This window comes from Ictidomys tridecemlineatus, chromosome 5, assembly GCF_052094955.1.
Source record: "Ictidomys tridecemlineatus isolate mIctTri1 chromosome 5, mIctTri1.hap1, whole genome shotgun sequence".
Lineage (NCBI taxonomy): Eukaryota > Metazoa > Chordata > Mammalia > Rodentia > Sciuridae > Ictidomys > Ictidomys tridecemlineatus.
The window spans coordinates 49,183,228-49,205,692 of NC_135481.1; the positions used below are offsets into that span (position 1 = coordinate 49,183,228).

Sequence of the window (22,465 nt, forward strand, 5' to 3'; positions counted from 1 at the left end):
GAGTAAACAAGGCATGTTTAAGGTTTCCACTATAGACCAACATCAAAGAGTGTCTTAGTCCATGTTGTATCACCATTAACACTACCATAGACTAGTAAGTTAAAAGAAAAAAGGTTTATTTTTTGGCTCATGGTTCTGGAGGGGCAAGATCAAGGTACTGCATCTGATCATGACCTTCTTGCTGGTAAAATCCCCGAGTGGTGCAGGGCATATTGTGACAAAGAACAGGGAATATATGTGTGTTTATCAGACTGTCTTCAGTTTTCTTCTTCCTCAGGATTCAATCTTAGGGGCCTTATCTAAACACAGTCACTTTTAAAAGCTCTCACCTCTAAACACCACAGAGGGATTAAATTTCCACCTTCTTGTTACTTCACAGTGGATATAAATTTCAACATATGAACCTTGGGAGACACCAAGCAATATCTAAACTACAGCACAGGGTTAGGGCAATAAAGAGGGTGGTCTCTAAATTCAGGATTCAATTATGGCAATAAGAGTGGTTCTAGGGGCTGGGGTGGTGGCTCCAGTGGTAGAGTGCTTGCCTAGCATGCATGAGGCACTGGGTTCCATCCTCAGCACCACATTAAAAAAAAAAAAATGTATCTACCTAAAACTAAAGATACATAAATAAATAAATATTTTTTTAAAAAAAAGAGTGGTTCTAAATAAAATTTCCTGAAAGGAAAGCTTTCTGTATTTCAGAAGAACTGCATGTATTACAGCAAGGCCTGATTTTCCCCATATAAAGCTACATACTTAATCTGTTCTGTAAATAGTGATAATTTTTCATTCTCTATACAACTTGTTTTTTACTTCTATAATCATTTTTTGAATGAAATACAGAGATAGTCTGTCACATTCTGTTGCCTACAACTTTATGGGAAGGTAGAATCTTTCTGAAGTCTGCTTTTGCATACAAATTTATATAAAAACAAAATTTGTATTCTATCCTAAATGTTTAAGTTCCTTCCTGCACATTGCCAAGTTGAAGAAGTTCAAGAAATGCTATTCCAAAAGTATGCTGCTTTACTTTGAGTTTAAATTAAGGTACTTGAAAAACTACAAATGTGGGGAGAGGCTTTCTCTGAACTCCTCATGTCTTTCTATGGATAGGTCCTACAAAAAGAAATTATCTGTCATCAGTTCCCACCCAGGGAGTGCGATCAACTATGGAAGATTAACATACTAGGGGAAAAGAAATCAACACCATATCCAGACAGATTTTATCACAAATTTTCATAAATCCTTCTAAGGGCCTGTTCATCTTTCCTCAAAATCATTCACTCTCCAAAGTTTGTTGTCTACATCCCCCTAACTCTCTTCTCCTGGGAAGAGGGTATATATGCTCATAAGTCTCACTGGTGCTTTGGTATTTACTACTATGCATGGTAATAAATTTTGTGTACCTTTCCTCCTATTAATCTGCTTATTAACAGTTAATTTCATAGACAGTTTTCACATCCTCAGAGGGTAAAGAAAAAGTCTTCCCTCCCCTACACAAATATTTCCTACAATACTTGTATAAGTGTCACAGTTTTTTGTAGTTGTTGTTTGTTTTTTACTTTGATTACACTCAATCGCAAAATTGGTGATTTCATTTTAGGCAAACTCAAAAAAGTATACATTTCTTTAATTGTCTTTCTTCTCATAGCTCAAATTGCTTCATGAAGATAAAGCTGTCCATTAGACTACTTGAAAATCTTTTGAAAAAGATCAAGAATCTAGTGTTATGGTTCTCCTTAATGCACATCAATTGTGTGCTTATTTTTCATAAGGCACTACACTTAATATTAGGGGTACCATGACTAAAGGGTGCAGAATCTTTGGCCAGAGTTTTAAAAACTTTTCTTTATTAAAAAGAATACTTAGCATATTGGTAAATTAAAGAGGCAGGTAAACCAGGTATTGTGTCACAGCTATGTAATCCCACTACCCAGGAGGCTGAGGCAGGAGAATCACCACTGTGAAGACAACCTGGGCAACTTAGACTCTGAGTCTATCTCAAAATAAAGTTGTATAGATAATAGGGAATGAGGATGTAGTTTATTGGTAGAGTGCTTGCCTAGCATACATAAGGTCCTAGACTCAATTCCCAGTACTGGGGTAGGAGGCAATGAACATTCAATTTGATAACATTTCCTCTTCTTATGGCTTGGAAATGACAATTTTATTTCTATTTTGTTTGTCCTCACAAATCATTGTTATTTTGTGTAGTCAATACTTTTTTACATGTGTTCTCCATAAAATTCCTTCTTACACTGAAAGGTTGTATTGTGTATTAATGAACTCTGGATTCAGACTATCTGCACTCAGAATTAAGGTTCTTTTATCTAAAGTAGAAGTAGAAAATAGAAACAATGATACTACCTTTTCAAAGAACATATTTTTTTTTATATTTATTTTTTAGTTGTTGTTGGACACAATACCTTTATTTTACTCATTCATTTTCTATGTGGTGCTGAGGATCAAACCCAGGGCCCCACAAGTGCTAGGTGAGTGCTCCACCGCTGAGCCACAACCTCAGCCCCTCAAAGAACATCTTTTAAATATTCCTTTAATAAGTGTCTGCCAGTATTCCTGTTCTTGAAAAATGACTTTTTGAGCAAATACTTTTTTTAATGTTTTTAGTTGTAGATGGACACAATGCCTTATTTAATTTATTTATATGTGATGCTGAGGATCAAACCCAGTGCCTCACACTTGCCAGGCAAATGCTCTACCACTAAGCCACAATCCCAGCCTGCATATATTCTTGATATTATTTTGTCTTGCCTGTTTTGAATGAATTACTCCTGTCTTCATTCTTGCAGTTGAGAAGTGAGGGTTAGTCTAATTGCCCTTCCTTTGCATTTTGTGAGATTATTTTTTTATAATAGGCATAAAATTTACAGAGTGTAATATATATTTAGTGTGCAACTGCATGAGTTTTGACACTAGTAACTACTACCACTATCAAAATGTAAGTATTTCTATCAACAGGGAAAGTTATATTCATTTCTAGGCATTCCCTACCCCACCCAACCATAGTCATGCAGTGATCTGATTTCTGTCACCTACTATATTTGCTGTTTTTATAGATTTGGGGTGTGTATGAATGCTGGGATCAAACCTAGGACCTCACACATTCTAGACAAGTCCTCTACCACTAGCTACATCCCCAGTCCTATAGTCTGTTCTTTATTATTTAATGGTCAAAACCACCCCACATTCTTGGATGTCACATTTTCAGCCTTTAATTGGGTGGCAGTTTCCATGTATTTACTTTTATTCTTGTGTTTTCTTTTTAAGGAGTGGACCTACCCTATGAGACGAGAGATGCAGGTATGACAACTTTTTGTTTGTTCAAGCCAACTCATGTTATTATTATTTAATAACCTTCCTTCACAAAGGATTTGAGACCTGCTGGCTCATGACCTATATAGGCTTATCATTAAGTACTATAAATCTTAACTGTGTTAAATATATAAGATTAATCTTGACTCTTACAGAGATGAGACTCACAGATATTTTTACCTTGATTTGAACATTACACTGTATATTTTTTAAAAATCACATGGTACGTAATCTCATAAATACATACAATTTTTATATGTCAGTTAATTTTTTAGTTTGAATATGGGAAGTGAATTTTTACCTTTCTTCCTTAGATTATCAGGAACATAGTAACATATGTATATGTTTAATTAGAGTCACTTTTTTCTCATCTTAAGAGTGGAGGGCCTGGGGTTGTAGCTCAGTAGTAAAGTGCTCACCTAGCACATGTGAGGCACTGGGTTCAAGTCTCATTACCATATAAAAATAAATAAATAAAATAAAAATATTGTGTCTACCCACAATAAAAAAAAAAAGAAAAAGAACAATAGAATGGAATACAATATTTGTATTCCTTTTGAAAGCAGTTTGCTTTTTCGGTCTTGTTTAGATAATTTCAGGAGAGTTAACTATAAAGCATAATCAGTTTTTAAAGTTATTCATTTTTGTATCTGATTTCTTTTCAACATACATAGCTAAGTTTTCCGGAAGAGTGAGTAGAATGCTTCCAGTTTGAAATGAATTTAAGAGGTAGCTAATGTTCATAGCAGTTCCTTTTCTTTTGTATTTCTTAACATTTGCAACCAACTCTATCAGCCCCAGGTTCAAGTGATGTCTCTCATTGCTTGGAATCCCTTAACTTCTAAAAATCTATTATCTTTTCTCCTAATAAAAATTCACTTTTTAAATACATGTAAGTAGATATGAGTCATTTTGCTTACTGCTGTAGAATGCAAAGATGAATAAAATATAATTCCTGCCAATACAAAGCTGGTAGGAGAAATAAGTCTTATATACAAATAATTATAATCATAATGAGTATGTTTCTACTAACTATAGATAATAGTGCTAATCTATCTTGTGCTGCTTTTGATTTGTCTAATGCTTTGTGTAATTCCAGATTTGCTTTACACCTGTTATTTCTGACTAGAGCAGAGAATAGAAGTAAAATCAAAGAGATCTCATTCATCTAAAAGGCAACAATCAGTGAACTAATCCTACCCAAGCTGCTTATAAAAAGCACTGAAAGTGTAAATACATGACTTTTCAAACCTAGATTTAAACTTGGGATATTTCACTTGACATTATAAAGCACATCTGCATTTCTCTTCCCAATCATTTGCTCCAAGTGGCTAGAAAATGCCCCCTAAATAATAAACTTTTAAGCAAATTATTATAACAATTATGAAAAAAAATTCACAAATCCATATTTATGGCACATATTTGGTATAGACTTAAATTGCTAATGTTAATTTTTTTTTTCCTAGGAAATTTTACCTGGATTATTCTTAGGCCCATATTCTTCTGCTATGAAAAGCAAGGTATGAATTTTAGGTTAGGTTCATCAAGAGACTTTAAAAGCCTATGTTTCTTGGGTAATTTTTTTAGTAATAAAGAGTTTTCTTTCAGAGAACATTGACAAATACTATCTGTTAATAGTTGTTGTCACTCTGTAGTACCTGCCTCATTCCTAGTTTTACTGGGCCAGTAATTCTCAAGTGTTTCATCACAAAAGAGTTTTTCTATTATATTTTCCTCATGAAATCTGTGTGTTTTAAAGATTTACCAAATTGACTCTTAATAACTTGTTTATTTTCTGAAAATATTTGACATCTGTAATTGTATGAGATATAATTAAATCCCAAAATCAGAAAATTTAAAACCCATTTTGACCTATTGAATATTATAATATATGAGCTCTAGATTATTATTTCCAACCTATTAATGTACCTATGTTGGTTTTATTGAAATATTTGTAAAATTGAAAACTTGGAACTTAATGGGTTAAGATTTTAGTTAACCCTTCTCCATCAAGGGTAGGAATATGTGTTTCCTGGTATATAAGAGACAGATTTAGGCTCTTGGTAACTAGTAAACTATTTCTTTTTGTCAAATTTTTCTATTGTTTGGGTTGGGGGTATAGTAGAGTGCTTACTTTGCATGCATAAGACCCTGGGTTTAATCCCCAGCACCACAAAAAAGGAAAAAAAAATTTCTATTGTTTGTAGTTATAAGGTCAAAATCTGCTTTATATAAGCAAATCCACTGAAAAGTATAAAATACTGTTTGCTATTACATACGTAAGAATTCTATTTTGATAAGGTTTTCATTACCTATTAATAGTATAATATGCCTTCAAATCTTGTTAAAACAGGCTTTTGTCCGCTTGTAGTTTCTCATATAAATAGAGTTGATGTGAAAACTCCAAAGATCATCAAGTGTAAACAAAGGAATGAATATTGAATTCATTTTGGAGGTTGACATAAATGTAAATATTGAACATTGGTTAATTATTAATCCTACCAAACACCTCCTGTCCACTAACTCAGGATGTGTTCAGGAAATACAAAGATAATTGAACTCTAGTCTATGCTGACATGAGAAAATTTGGTACAAAATTAACATTGAAAATCATTATCTTAATTAGGGCTGCTCTAACAAAATACCATAGACTGAATGGGTTCAATAGAAATTTATTTCTCATAATTCTCATAAGTCTGAGATCATGGTGCCACTATGATCCAGTTCTAGTGAGAGCTCTCTTCTAACTTGCAGATCCCTTCCTATTTGCAATACCATTGCATTGCCAATAGAGAGAGTTCTGAGTTCTTTTTCTTGTAAGGATGGTAATCTCTCCTGGAAGTTCTACCCTCATGACCTCATTTAAACCTAGTTACCTCCCAGATGTTTAACCTCCTAATATCACATTTTGAGAGCAAGGGGTTCAACATATGAATCTGAAGAGGGGGATAGAAACCTTCAGTTCATAACATATATAAATTATTCTTTGACTTCTGCCATGAATTATTATTGTTCAAAGGTGTTAGAAAATTTAGATTATTTTGATTCCTCAAGCCAGCATGATTTGCTCATTTATCAAATAATTATTTTTTTGATTAGGCATCGTGTTACATATCTGTAATTTCTAAGGCAAGAGGATAGCAAGTTCGATGTCAGTTCAATGTCAGTCTCAACAATTTAGTGAGGTCCTAACCAACTTAGTGAGAGCCTGTCTCAAAATAAATAAAAAGGGCTGGGGCTGTAGCTCAGTGGTAAAGCACCCCTGGGTTCGATCTTTAGTACCAAACCAAAAAAAAAATTTTTTTTTACACGTAGGTGGCACTGTGCCCATCCACAAATAATTATTGAACTTACTTATTATGCTTTCTTAAAATTATTACCTTACATAATTCTCAACACTGTTTAGTTAATAGGTAATATTTTCCTCATTCTCACGTGATGGAATTGAGCTACAGCATACAGGTCATTAGCAGAGCTGGGATTTCTAGTTTTGACTCTCATGACTTTAAACCCCATGCTTTTAACCACTGTTTAATCTGTTTTCCAAGTAAATTGTCTTTAGCATCCCATGAAGCTCTAGATTTATACATATAAAATATCCATGTTAGCCTTTTGAGTACATTATCCTTGAATCGTCAAACTGTCTTGCTGATCATTTCAGGTAAATTTTCATATAATTAACTTTTTATACTGTGTGTCTTCCTGTCTCTTCATTTTTTACAGCTACCTATACTACAGAAACATGGAATAACCCATATAATTTGTATACGACAAAATATTGAAGCAAACTTTATTAAACCAAACTTTCAGCAATTATTTAGGTAAGAAGTATTGCTATGAATTATAAAAAATGTTAAGGTTAATAAACATGTATAGTCCCTGTAGGTTTATTACACAATCAGACTTTTTTCTGTATGTATCTATTTATATTTTTTCTTTCTTTTTTTTTTATATTTGTAGATGGACAGTATACCTTTATTTTATTTATTTATATGTGGTGCTAGGGATTGAACCCAGTCCCTCACATGTGCTAGGCAAGCACTCTACCATGGAGCTGTAGCCCCAGCCCCAATATATATCTGTTTTGTAATGATGGAGCATACAATACATAATTTTTAAAACAAAATTTATTTAAAATATTTAAATCATGCTCATGATGCAAAATTTTAAAGGTTTAAAAAATGTGTACTGAAGAGGAGGTTTCTGTATACTGTTTTTGTTTCTCCTAGAAACTGTTTCCCTCCCAAATATATCTACTGTTACCTCTTCATTGAGTATTCTTTCAGATTATATGTTAACTTATACAAGCATATTACTATAAACTTTTGTTTTTATGCTGTTTTTTTTAAGAGTATTTCATATCAGTACTTACAAAGCCATCATCTGGCTATAGTAAAATTTATTCAACCAGTCTCTTATTTTTGAACATTGAGATTGTTTCCAGACTTTCATAGAAATAGATGTAGATATAAATATAGATATTGTATATTGATTATCCCTGTATATATCATTTAGTTCATATATGAATATACTAACAATACATTTGTAGTAGTAGAATTGCTGGATCTAAGAATATGAGCAGATTAAAATTGATAGATAATACAAATTGCTGTCTAGTGAGTTGTATTAATTTATAGTTCCACTATTAAGTGTTAAGAGTGTCTTTTCTGTATTTCACTAAGACAGAATTATACCAAGAGAGAATTTTAAGAGAGTAAAAATGGTGTTTCATTCCGTTTTAATTTGGCTTTTTCATGTATCTTCTGATAAGTCTAGTGGTTTTTAAAATTCTATTATGCTCTGCTTTATTCTTTATAAAAATTACTATAGCCTATGAATATCCATAAATACAAGGTACTCTAAAACATAGTTTATAAATATACAATAAAATAATATGTAACCAAAAAAAGAATAAAATTATGTGTTCATAGATATTTGACATATTCAAAATGGTATCCACAATTTGGTCTGCAGAATTACGTTTAGGATACAGTCGTTGTTGGAATCCTTTGGTTTTATACATTGGATATTCCTTGGATCTTGGGATTTAACCTTTCTGTTTTAAAACCAGAATTTTATTGAAATAGTTACCACCTAAAGGATCTGAAGATTTATAATTTTTCTATCAAAAGAGATCTATAAAACTAATTTCATAATTTAGTTACCTACAAAGAAGTGACCTTGGATAGGTTAGAGATGAGAGTTTTCACAAAATAGAATAAACCTAGCATGTTGATATGGCCTTATTTTAAAGGTTTTCTAAAGTAAAATTCAAAGCCCCGTTTTGTGGCACACACCTGTAAACCTAGCGTCTCAGGGGACAGAGGTAGGAGGATCTCAGTTCAAAACCTGCCTCAGCAACTTAGCAAGGCCCAAGCAACTTAGTGAGACCCTGTCTCAAAATAAAAAATTTACAAAGGGCTGGGGATGTGGATCGGTGGTTAAGTGCCTCTGGGTTCAGTACCTGGTACAAAAAATAAATAAATAAATAAATAAACCGAAATTCCAGGATAGGTGTGTTCTTCATTGTCTTTTATTTTACTGAAGATTAGTTCAAACATTGAATTTTTGATTCATGATTCCGTCAGATTGCTGCCTTTTGTTGTTTTTTGCGGGGGGTTGGAGGACAGTGGGTAGTTGTCTGCCTTTTTCAGACATTGGGCTGCTGTTGAAATATTCTTTGTCTTTTTGGGGAAATGGTCACAGAGTCATTCTGAGAACAATCTTCTGGTCTTAAGAAAGTTGGTAGAAATAGAAGGCTAATAGTAAGAATTATGGACATGATTTTGTCTTTATTTTCTAGATCCACTGTGATCTAAAGGAAAGTTTCTTTCCTGATTATGACATTTTTGTTTTAACAAAATTTTTGTTCTAAAGTATTAAGAGAAATGTTAACATGTTTTTAAGGAACATGTTTTTTAAGGCTTTAAGTGCTCTACTGTCATGCAATATCTATCAACCTGTTCTTAGAAATATGACACATTGAAAATTATTTTGTATTCTTTTCATAATTACAAAGAAATACTCAAAGTTAATTTCTTTAGAAATAAAAGAGCTTTACCTGAAAGTGTGCTGTGCTTATCATAAAATATTCTATTTTCAGATATTTAGTCTTGGATATTGCAGATAATCCAGTTGAAAATATCATACGTTTTTTCCCTATGGTAGGTATCATCTATTTTAATATCATTAAAATTTAACTTCATTTTGACTGAAAATTGTAGGATTATTTTTGGAAGGAAATAAATTGTTCGTTCACATTTTTTAGCTCCTTTACAGTTTTTGAAACTTGTAATAGTTATATTTATATTATTTTGGAAATTCATGAATTAAGAAATTAATTGTTTTTTATTTAAGCAAAATAACAGGAACCAGGTACCTTGATGCATGCCTATAATGCAACTACTTAGGAGTCTGAGGCAGGAGAGTATCCAGTTTGGGTCATCCTCATCAGTTTAGTGAGAACCTGTCTCAAAGTAGAAAATTTGTAAAGGACTGGGGTATACTCAGTAGAAAGACATCTCTAGGTTCAGTTCTCCATTATCAAAAAAAAAAATTACATGAAATTGTTTTCAGATTTCATTTTGTTTCACTGTATTTTATGTCACTTATGTTAGTCTTACATGCTTTATTATAACATTGTCTTTTGCTTTCAGAGTAAGGAATTTATTGATGGGAGCTTACAAACTGGAGGTAAATAATGTTTCTTTCATTAAGCTAATTATTTTTTATGAAATTAAAGTCTGTGGTATTTTCTGTACAGTAAAAGATTTGAAAATTAATAAATATTCAGGTGGCATGTATGTGACCTAAAATGTTTAAGGAAAGATTTACTGTAGTTTGATATGTGGTTTCAATATGTTAGCTGCTGACTTGTGTTTTTCTCTGAAAATAACTAGTTCTTATTTTTTTAGGAAAAGTTCTTGTCCATGGAAATGCAGGGATTTCCAGAAGGTATGGAGTTAGAGATAATCTTTTTTTTCCTCTAATATTTGATTGATGAGTTGTGTTCTCTAAATTTCTTTTCTCTGTCTTTAGTGCTGCCTTTGTTATTGCATATATTATGGAAACATTTGGAGTGAAATACAGGTACGAAAGTATGTTAAAATGAAGCTTAGTGGTTATGGTTGTGAGTTTGAAGTAAACATGTTTTTCTCTAATATTTATATTTGATAAGCAGTAGCTTATAGCCTATGGTTGCTCTCTTAACCTAATACATCTACCTTGTATAGATTTTCTTAGGCTAATGTTTTTGTGGTTTATGGAGCTAATATTATGATTTTAAGAAGTCAAGGTAACATAGATGAAATAGTGAACAAGACTACTTACTTTCCACTAGGGAATGAGTTAATCTCAAGTTTAAAAACTCTTGGACACATATGTTAGTAGATGCCTTGTTTAAAAGGCTAATTTATTATGTTTTATTAATAAGTTAAGAATTATTTGTAGCACCAATAATTCAGAGTAGTATTTGTTTTATATTTATTTATTTATTTTAGGTATGGATGAACACAATACCTTTATTTTATTTGTTTTATTTATTTTTTATTTTTATTTTTTTTTAAAGAGAGTGAGAGAATTTTTAATATTTATTTTTTTTTAGTTATCGGTGGACATAACATCTTTGTTTGTATGTGGTGCTGAGGATCAAACCTGGGCCGCACGCATGCCAGGCGAGCGCGCTACCTCTTGAGCCACATCCCCAGACCTTATTTGTTTTTATTTTTATGTGGTTCCAGGGATCCAACCCAATGTCTCACACATGCTAGGCAAGTGCTCTACCACTGAGTCACAACCCCGACCCTCAGAGTAGTATTTCTTATTAAAAGTCATCTTTTCCAGCATAGTACATAGATTTTTAAAAGGAAATGGCCTTCTTGACCCCCCAAAAAAGCAAATATCTAACCAGTAATAAGGTACACTTCTCTGTTTTGTGCAAGGTAGAAATCTTGTTATCAGTGCCACTTCCATTTCATGCTTAAACATAAACATTTGCTTAAAAGTATCAAGTCTTAAGGAAATATTTGAATTTAAATGCTTTTTTTTATTTAATTGAAAAAGATTCAATTAAAAGAATTTCATTTATATGTTAATGTATATGTTCTTTTTCTATTTGGATTCTTATCAGTAATATTATTAATATTGAAAATAACTTCCATGGATTCTATTGTGTCCAATATTATTATAGGCTCTTTTATCTCATTTAATTCTCACAATTCAGGGGAGTTAACTTCTCATTTAACCAGTGGTAATATTTTGAGCATTTGTACTAAATGCATAAGCTCCTCCTGTCTTGACATAGGTTCTCCAAAATAAGTATCCTAATATTCATTTTACCAAGGAGAAAAATAAAGCTTAGAGAAGTTGAACACCTAGAACATATCGTAGGTTAGCAAAGGGATTATGATTTTTAGTCCGACTGTGCTCTTTCTACTGTTGACTCACTACTACAATGTGTTAATTATATAGTTATGATTTCCTATTTAGGGAAAGTTTTAGATATTTTGATAAATTCTGAAATGCTCAAACAATTAATTAAATAATAACATTACATTAATTTTCTTTTTCTGTTTTTTAAGAGATGCATTTGCTTATGTCCAAGAAAGAAGATTTTGTATTAATCCAAATGCTGGATTTGTCCATCAACTTCAGGTAGCTAACTTCTCTCTTCTTTATGGCATTCAGAATATAGAATAGTTAAGATCTTTTGTCTGTAAATTCAGTTGTAGAATTTACTTTTGAAGTGCTTGGAGTTTGCATAACCTCACTAATTTGATTATTGTTCAAGTTTACACCTCTATTTGAAAGTATATTTTTAAAGGTACTGTTATCAAGAAAATGGAATTAAAGACACATTGTTAAATCTAACATTAAGGGGCTGGTGTTATGGCTCAGCAGTAGTGTGCTCTCCAAGCATGTGTGAGGCCCTGGGTTTCATCCTCAGTACCACATAAAAATATATAAATAAAATAAAGGTATTGTGTCCAATGACAACTAAAATATTAAAAAAATATATCTAGGGTTGGGGTTGTGGCTCAGTAGTAGAGCACTTGTCTAGCATGTGCAAGGCACTGGGTTCGATTCTTAGCACCACATATAAATAAGTAAATAAAGGTCCATGAACAACTAATAAAAGATATATTTTTAAAAATCTAACATAAAGTAATGGATTTTTTTTCCCTGTATTTTGATCATACACAGGGCATAAGATTATTTTGACTCAGTACTGGTTGAACAGCCCTAATTTGAAAATCTTAAATCCTTTAGTATTCAGAATTTGTTTCATATTCAGTTTCGAGATTCCAGTGAAGTCTTATGCAAATATTCTAAAATCTCAAACATTGAAATCTGAAACTATTCTGAATCTAAACATTTTGAGTAAGGTATAGTCAACCTATACTAAATATGACAGCCTTTTTTCTTACATGTATTGTATCTTCCATGTTATTTCAGATTTTGTTGAGACACAGGCAGATATACTAACTATAAATTTCTTTGCTTTTTGCCTTGTTCTGTAAAAAATGCATTTTTAAAAACATTTTTATATTTGAAAGAGTAATATATACTTAGTTTTTATATATAATAACTCAGCAATGCTTAAGAATATAATGTGAAGTAAATCTCTTAATAATGAATATTGAAGATATTTCTATAATATACATTCATTGGCCACATAACATTTTGATCAACAATGGTCTGCACATATGATGATGGTCCTGTAAGACGGTAACGGATCTGAAAGATTCCTATTACCTAGTGATCTCATAGCCATCATAACAGTGTTGTCCAACACTCACATGTTTGTGGTGATGCTGGTGGAAAACTAGTGTGCTGCTACAGTTTACTATAAAATAGTATGTATATGCCATAAGCAGTCTCACACATCTTGATTTCAGTGTTCTCTTGCCTTTGATTTATCTTTTGATCATCATGACTTTGACACTTAGGCTATATACTGTCAGCAACTTAGAGCTGAGGCAATTGCCTGGACAATTTAGCGAGGCCATCCCTCAAAGTAAAATTTTAAAAAAGGGATGCTGGGCTATAGCTTAGTTGTAGAGTGCCCATGGATTTAATTGCCAGTAACTATGCACCTCTCCTCCCCCACCAAACCAAACCAAACTATGATATCACCTGACAATACATTTCTTAGAACTTGCTCTAGTTGTTAAGCAGATTGTGAACCATATATGTGATGAATTACTTATTCATGAGTTTTTGGATTGTTTCTAACCTTTCATGATGATAAACTGTATTGTAAAGATACCCTAATAGGTTCATTTTTTTTTTATAATTCTGTGAATTTACCTGTGAGATAATTGATTGAAATGGAATTGTTGGATTATAAATATTTGAAATTTGATAGATATTGCCAAAGTGTCTCTAAAAAGTATGAAATACTGTAAACCAGGAAGCAAGTAGTGGCTGCTTTCTCCTACTGTAAACAACAGTAGCCATAAATGTTCTTATCAGATTTTTGAGCACTGCCATCATAATGGTAAAGGTAACAGTTCCTTGTTTTAATTGACTTTCCTTTGAATTAATGAATTTGGGACTCTTTTCCCATATTCAGATTATTTTCTGTGAACTGGTTATTGGTATTCTTTGCATTTTTTTTAATCAGGTTATTGTTTTTTTCCTCATAGGTTTTATAATAGCTCTTTGTATATGATTATCTGAGATAATCAACTCATAACAAGACATGATTTATTTCAGTTTATTGTTTTAGAAGTTCTGTTCTATGATTGATTCGTCCCATTGTTTTAGATTCCTATTATGGAAGTACATGATGGTCGCATGTAGCATGGTATATCCCTAAATATCACAAGCCAATGAGCACCTGTAGGTAGGAGTGTTGACCTGGTATTCTCTGTTGCAGTGACTGGTCTAATTTCTAAGTCTTTGATCCATTTAGACTTGATTTTTTGTGCAGGATGAGAGATAGGAAGCTAGTTTCATTCTTCTATACGTGGATAACCAGTTTTCCCAGCACCTATTATTTAAAAAGCTGTCTTCAACATGTTTTGTCACTTTTGTTAAGGGTCAGATGACAGCCCATATCTGTGTGGGTTCATTTGTGTTTTCTGTTCTATTGGTCTATCTATCTGTTTCTATGCTAATAAAAATATGCAGTTTTTGTTAGTATAGCTCAGTAGTACACTTCGAAGTTGGGTATTCTGATGTCTCCAACATTGCTTTTTTTCCATATCTTACTCATTCTTCTGACTTTGTCATACCACTCAAGGGCTTGTTGAATCTATCTTAAATCTTATTTTTGGAAAACTATGAACAGTACCTACTTTATCTGAGATAGCCAATAAGACAGTCATCTTCTCTGCCTAGCTGAGTTTGGTTCCATTTTTTTAGAAATTTTATTATGAAAATCAGTACATATATAGAAAATACATAAAATTTAAATAAGCATCATGTAACCATCACACAGGTTAAGAAATTGATTATTTGCCATGATCCCTAAAGCCTTTTTGAAGCTCCTTCCTAAGCTCTCCTCCCTCTGTAACATAACTACTTATACCCCTATCAATCCTTTTTTCCTCATTTTTCTATTCAGGTTTAGTAGTGTTTCCTAATTTCATCAAATGTTTTCCTTGTTTTCAGAAAAGGAATAGAAACAGAAATTCTTTGATTCTTCCGTCTTTAACTGGAAACAGAAAAAAATATTGTCTTTAAAGAATTGGAGAAAAGAATATACACTTAAGTATATTAAATGACTCATTTATCTGATATTTAAAATATCTTACAACAGTATAACTTTTTTTAGGTACTGGAGATTGAATCTATGGGTGCCACGTCCCCATCTCTTTTTATTTTATTTTTCATTTTGAGATGGGGTCATACTGAGTTGTTGAGGCTGGCCTTGAACTTGTGATCTGCCTGCCTCAGCCTCCTGAGTCACTGGGACTACAGGCATGCACTACCATGTCCCACTATAGCGTTTATTTTGACTGAATTTTATTTCTTTTCATTCTTAGAACCATTTAATGAGATTGCCATTTCAGTTTTTGGTTGGTTTTGTTTTGTTTTTGCTCACAACAGACAGAATTAGAGATCATTATAGCTAATGCCCCAGTAGACAAGGACACATACGGACTGGGAGGTCAAGCTTTTGGCATGACTTGGATTTCATGGTTATCAGCAATTATGAGATAGAAATTTAAACCTCAATTTTTCTTACAATATGTGGTGCCAGTGTTTTCATTGTAAACTAAGAAAACCAATAATATGCAAATTAATCACTGTTTTGTGAAGAATATAAATGTATATCCAAGTTAATTAAAATCTTTTTTTAGGAATATGAAGCCATCTACCTAGCAAAATTAACAATACAGATGATGTCACCACTCCAGATAGAAAGGTCCTTATCTGTCCATTCTGGTACCACAGGTAAGAACTTTTTCTTTTTAGAAGAGAAAGCTGGAGAGAATTCTATTTTTTTAAAAAAAGGAGAAAAGTTACATCCATTGCTTGTTAGAAGTTATGCTGAAAAGTTTAAATAAATGTTCAGAAAACTTGGTAAACTATTGAATTCAAATAATTTCAAAAGCATTAATTTTATAATGAATCTGTGTTATAACAAACTGACTAACCCTATGCTTAGTCAGTTAGAATCTACTTGTTGGAAGATTAGATATCTATTTAGTTTAACTGTGTTATAAAGATTAAGATAATAAGAGAAGTCTGAATAACAAGTGATCTTATTAAAAATAAATGATAGTTAATAGAAGCCTGTTTTCAGGTGTGTTTTAGTTCAAAGGCTAACTAATATGGGTTTTTTCTGTGGTCATCAGTATTTTGATCTTTTCCTCTCCTTTGCTATTTTAGAAGCACCCAAAACCCCCCTCATTTTCAAAGTCACAATCCACGTGTGTTCGCAAAATGTTTTAAACCTTTATCTTCCTTTTCCAAGACCCTGCTACCCTCATTTTTCTCATTCAACTACTAGACTACCCATCACATTTGTTTATAGAAGAGAAAGCTGGAGAGAATTCTATTTTTTAAAATTCCTCTGTCATACAGTTTAAGTCTTCTTTGACAAAACAACCCTATAAGGAAGAATTAATTAATTTAATTAATTTAGGCTATATATTCTTCCCCTGAAGCTCAACTTCCTGGTTATCAGTACTTGTTCTTTCTTTTGCCACCTTTGCCTAATCACTTTTTTTCTTTTTTAAAAATTTTTATGTATTTATATGCAGTGCTGAGAATCCAACCCAGCACCTTACATGTACTTGGCAATTGCTCTATTACTGAACTATAGCCCAAGCCCCACTAATCACTTTTTTCATCCTATAGGGTCTGTTTTATCAGTATCTTTAAATTCTTTCCCTTTTTTAATGGTACCCTTAATCACAATCTATGTCAGGTATATTGGCCTCCTATTCAAACTTAATTTGGTCCATTCTTCATTGTGTCCAGGCTTATTTTTATATAGATAATTTGTGATTATGTGTTTCCTTTACCAAAGATTTCACTGATTTTATTCCACAGTAGGAAGTAGGTTACCAGACATAAAGTCCTTTTGATTTTTCTGTTTCTCATTGTTCTTCATAAAGAGGAACAGTTTTCTGCAGATTTCCCATGTAGTTTTTTTTTTCACCTAGAATGCATCATATTACTCTCCCTATGATTTTTTTTGTTCTTATCAGTGCATTATAGTTATACATAACATTAGGGTTCATTGACATAATCATCCAAGCATGGAATACAGTTTGCCCCACTTCAGTCACCAGTACTTTCTTTCTTCACTCTCCCTGTTTCTCTTCCTTTGTTGTACTGGTCTTCCTTCTGCTTGTTTATTTTTTAAAAAATTAGTGCTTTATAGATATACATAAAGGTTAAATTCACTGGTGTATTCATGTACACACATAACATAATTTGGTCAGTCTGTCATTCCACCATTCCTCTCTCTTCCCATACTTCCTTCCTCCTCCTCAATCCCCTTCCTCTCCACTGATCTCCCTTGTATTTTTATAGGATTTCCCCACCCCTTCTTTTCCCCCCTTACTTTGTTCTAGCTTCCACAAATGAGAGAAAACATTCAATCCTTGATTTCTGAGTGTGGCTTATTTCACTTAGCATGTTTCAAATTCTATCCATTGATCAGCAGATGCCATAATTCCATTCTTCTTGAGCTGAGTAAAACTCATTGCATATATATTCATCACATTTTCTTTACCCTTCATTTGTGGACAGGTACCTGGGCTGTTTCCATAACTTGGCTGCTATAAACATTGATGTGCCTGTATCACTGTAATATGCTGATTTTAGGTCTTTGGGATAAATACTAAGATGTAAGATAGCTAGGTATATGGTGGTTCCATTCCTTGTCTTTTGAGGAATCTCCATACTGTTTTCCAGAGTGGTTGTATGAACTTGCTGTCCTACCACATCCTCACCAACATTATTATTTGTATTCTTGATGATTGCCATTCTGAGTGGTCACCCTCCCTATTCTTGAGAACAGTTTAGATGTCAGGAGAACATGATTAATGCACTCTTTGACTAGCCCCTCAACATTTGAAGTTCATCTGAAACTCAAAACAGCATTTGCAGTTAGCCTCATTTTAATCTTCAGTCTGTTAATTTTATACCAAAACATTAGGTTCATATTAGAGTTTGTCCTCTGAATAAGTTTAAAAAATTAAAGCTTATTATATACTATATCTAAAACGTACTTAAAAGTTTCAGCAGGAAAAATATACCCAGTCACGAATTTAAAAAGTTATTTGGGTAATTTACAAAATAATAATCACTAAAGTTTGCTATAAATTCAGTTGTGAAATTATCATAATGTATACAAGGTATCACTTGATGAAAAACTGATTTTTACTGACTGTAACATTCTAACATGAATTTATTTATTTTCTCATGTTACATTCACTCAATAACTTTAGGCAGTTTGAAAAGAACACATGAGGAAGAAGATGATTTTGGAAACATGCAAGTAGCAACTGCACAGAATGGCTGACTGAAGACAAACACAAAGGGTGTGAATTTCTATTGGGAAAGGAGACAATTCTAGAAATAATAATAATAATGTAAAATGGTAAGGACACAAGTAGTTTCTTTGCAATTATATGTTGCTTCCAGACATGTTTCTCTGCAACTTGTTGAGCAACATTTTAAGAAGATGTTGGACTTCTGCAATAGATGGCACTGATGGTTTTACTTTTTTTTGAAACACTTTACAGTTTATTATAAACCAAGAACTTTGGACTTGCAAAGAGGTATTATTGCAATAATGCACTTTTCATACTTGAAATTTATTTGTATGATATAAAGTTATTACTTTAAACAAAATGCAAGTTAGGGGGGATTTGTTTATAAATTTTGGGTAATTTATAACAAGAATTTCCTAAGGTTTGCTAAAAATTCATTTTGTGTTCTATATATTACATTTTTAAAATAATTTTACAGTTCAATTTTATGATGGAGCCTCTTACAGAAACATTAACAAAATACAGGAATCTGCCACATTTTTTATTATAATTCAGTTACTTACCATTTTATTTTTTTAAATTTCTTGATTCTTTATTAGTATTCTTTCAATCATGACATTAACCAACTATCTTTACTGTAATGTAAATTAAGTAAATGCTTCCTTTCATAATTTGTATATTCTATAGGAAGAAAAGGTTTTTAATGATCAAAGAAAGATGTTTTGCTTTATATTACCAGATACTCAAAAACAAGGAGAGTGTTCAATTTTCAAGTGACTTTCTATTTTGCTTTTTTCTTTTAAGCCAAATGTTGTATTTGTTCTTTTCAGAATTGTCTAGCTCTTTTGACCTTTGTCCAAAATGGTTCTAAATAGAATGTGATAAACCGATGTAGCACTATTTTTTTTTCCTAAATGAAGCCCCCAAAAAGAAAGTGCCTTGAATTATTTTTGAAGAAAATTAAATTCTCATGACCTCTAAGTTAGTATGTAGAACACTGAAGAGTTCTTAACATTTTTCTGTAATTTTTTTTTCAATATTTAAAAATTAGCTTAAACTGAAAATGTTACTAAATTTTTTGAAATATGGAACATTCACTGTTTTATGTTGTATTGATGATTCTGTGAGATTATTCTAGCTCAGACAGAAGGTCTTCTTGAAGATGGATTTATTGGGGGAAATGATTTGTGGGTAGTTTTAGTGGTTCTTAAATTAGTGAATTAATCAGTTCTTTGAGTTGATCCAAATTTCCCCCCATAATTTGCATTAGCAGTCACTTTATGAATCTTTAGTTCTTCATACTTTTATTTATATGTACAATAGTTGTTCTAAGAAAAACATTTTTGCTATCTTAAGTGTGATGTGAGGGAAGTTTTTAACTTTTTATAGTTGATGACTTTAGGTGTAGCACAAACAAAACTTTGTATCTCACTTTTCTCAGTCCTCTCTTGAGGTGCTTTACTGATGGGAATGAAATCTCTGCATTCCCATAGTACCAAGGAGGTGTACTTTTCAAGGTAACTTATTACACCAGGTTACTTACTTACTTTCCTTCCTATGATGTAATAATACAGAAGAAGAAAAAAAAAAACTTTTATCCCCCATAGTGGACAGTGAAAACTTATTGAAATTACTGTTAAGTCCTGTTAACATGTGGTATTCTTCTGATTGGCCATCTTCTCTCCTCTTACCACTCTGAAAATAGCGTATTATTAACTCCATTGTGTTCCAGTATTCTGTTGTGTGATTACAACATTTTGTGTAGTGATCTAGTGAAGTCAAGATTGCATTGGATGTTCAAAAGTTCTAGCTGGTAAAAAATCAGATACCACAGCTTTCCTGTATGTAGATCATTATTGAACAGGTCAGCAAACATCTCTTGCAATCTCTAACAGAGACTCCTATAATCTTCATAAAAACAAATTTATATTTAAAAATTAGGCAGTTGAAGTTTTTATTTAATTCACTTTATAAAAATACATATCCTCTATAGAAGTCTGGCAAAGAAATACAAATTTGGCTAGTGATACCAATTTGTAGCTGGGTAATTTTTCTTTTTCTAACCACTATCATTTCTATGTTGTCACTAAAGTGCCTGCCCAGCACTATATACTAAAGACAGTCTCAATCTAGAAAACAGGACTATCATCTTGCATACAATGTTAATGGGACAAAACATGAGGTTTACCCTTTCCTATAAGAACTTTGCAAGTCCCCTGACCCCTTAGATTTCTTTATCCACTTAGTGTTCAACTAGCTTTTTTGTAACTCTACTTGTTCTTTATTCTATTTGGTCTCATTTCTGTGCTTTTATTTCCAGTGATGTTTTATGATAGATAATTATGATTAACTTAACTAATCATGATTTACTTTAGAGTATTTGAATAATGTATGAGACATCACCCAATTTTAACCTTAAATATATAATCCAGGCACAATATTTATAATGAAATTGAATCAAAATGTAGGTAAACTACATTACTATCCATTTTGAAAATGTGAAACTTAAAATACTGAAAATAGTCAAACTGGAATGACAGTATTGTAATTTCAGTTATTTGCTTCATGTTAATTTGTTATCCATTAGGTATATAAACAATAGTTATTTTTATTTGTATCTACTCTGGTGGAAATGTTAAACTGTGATAGCTTTTGCTACCAATTCTCAACCAATTAACTTTTAGAGCAGAATACTCATTTTGCGGGGGGATTTTGTGCTTAGGAATCTTGAGTTTAGAAGTAATGTCAGAAAACGTTAAGCATGTCCTTTTCAAGAAAATATAAGGTTCCTAATTGTCTTATTACCCTGGTAATTCAAGTGAATTAGAAGTATTTAACTGCAGTCTTGAATTATAAAGTTGAGAGGTATCTATCAGGATCTCAGCTTGATGTAAAGTAAATGAGCAGTTACCTGGCGGATTTCTTTTTTAAATAATTGGTTTAATCCATAATTCCATTACATAGCTTCACTTCAGTATTTACCTTTGTCCATTCATTGATAATAATAGGAAGTAGCTAAGAATTACTAAAATATTTTAATTTATTTATTAGGAAAATAAGTTTCTAGGGTATTTGAGTGCTGGATTTTTGTCTTTCCCATTCATGGCAGCTATTTAAAAAAAAAAAAAACTCACTCAAAATATTCAGGTTTACATGTTAGCTCCCTCTCAGAGGGAGTTGCCATACCTCACAATTCAAAGTGTATTCTATAGATCAGTAACATACTGACATGTAATTGCAATTTACTATGCAGCAAAAATGATTCAAGAAGAAAACATTACAGTGTCTATTTATCTTTGTATAAGCAATTGCTTACATTACTCTGCTTTTAACATTTGTACTTGGATAAAATGCTTATGTATGTATAGGAATGTCATAGTGCAAAATGCTGCTACCCGAGGCACAAAGTATTAAAATTATTTTGTGAAGATTGGTGGTTGTATTAAAACTGTTGTGCCATTATACCTCAAAAATACTGAAAAGTTCATTTGTACTGCTGATGCCTGAGAACTTCTTTACTTATTCTCTGGGTAAAAATAACCCAGTTTTACTCCTACAGATTAAAAAAGGTGAATGAATGTTGCATATTAAGAAACAAGAATGTCTTTCAAAACTTTGGTCAACATATACTCTGCAACCCCAAAATTCCACTTAGTTGAGCAAGTTGGGAATTCATATCTGAAGGAAGGATAGGTACATCATTTATAGCACCACTTTTAGTCTATTAAAAAAAAAATACTTGATTTTATAGTACCATCTTCTCTCCCTCATCCACTTTGCTTAATCAAATCTAAGATCCCACCTAAACTATAACACTGAGAGCAAAATATTGCTGACTAAACTATAGCAAGTTGGTGATCCTTAAATGCATCCAGATTTTAGGGATAGCCCACTACATTTTCAGATTAATGAAACATAAACAAAAAATATGGGTCACCTAAAAATCAGAATTACCATTCATTATACCTTTTCAAAAACAAAAGTGCTAACAAAAAAGCTAATATAGTTCATATATTAAATGCAGATTTTTTTCATACTCGTTTACTCACAATATGAATTAGAAATAAACATTTTGATAACTAAAACTAGAGTACTGTTTTCTGCAGTAACACAATTTTTACATACTAAGCCTTATCTATAACTCTATTTCCTATAGGGGGGATTTAAGAGAA

The 22,465-nt window shown here is 32.0% G+C and overlaps 1 protein-coding gene across 1 annotated transcript in view; it reads left to right on the top strand.

Annotated features, from left to right (window-relative positions):
• The window catches only part of Styx (serine/threonine/tyrosine interacting protein), a 32,908-nt gene extending 11,142 nt beyond the window's left edge, over positions 1-21,766 (top strand). Inside the window, exons 2-11 of the mRNA XM_005337974.5 lie at positions 3,292-3,324; positions 4,803-4,856; positions 7,060-7,157; positions 9,440-9,500; positions 9,993-10,029; positions 10,251-10,290; positions 10,375-10,425; positions 11,916-11,988; positions 15,645-15,738; positions 18,249-21,766. Coding sequence (XP_005338031.1) covers positions 3,292-3,324; positions 4,803-4,856; positions 7,060-7,157; positions 9,440-9,500; positions 9,993-10,029; positions 10,251-10,290; positions 10,375-10,425; positions 11,916-11,988; positions 15,645-15,738; positions 18,249-18,322 — 615 coding nt within the window. The 3' untranslated portion in view covers positions 18,323-21,766. The remainder of the gene's footprint in view (positions 1-3,291; positions 3,325-4,802; positions 4,857-7,059; positions 7,158-9,439; positions 9,501-9,992; positions 10,030-10,250; positions 10,291-10,374; positions 10,426-11,915; positions 11,989-15,644; positions 15,739-18,248) is intronic.
• The last annotated feature ends 699 nt before the right edge of the window (positions 21,767-22,465 follow it).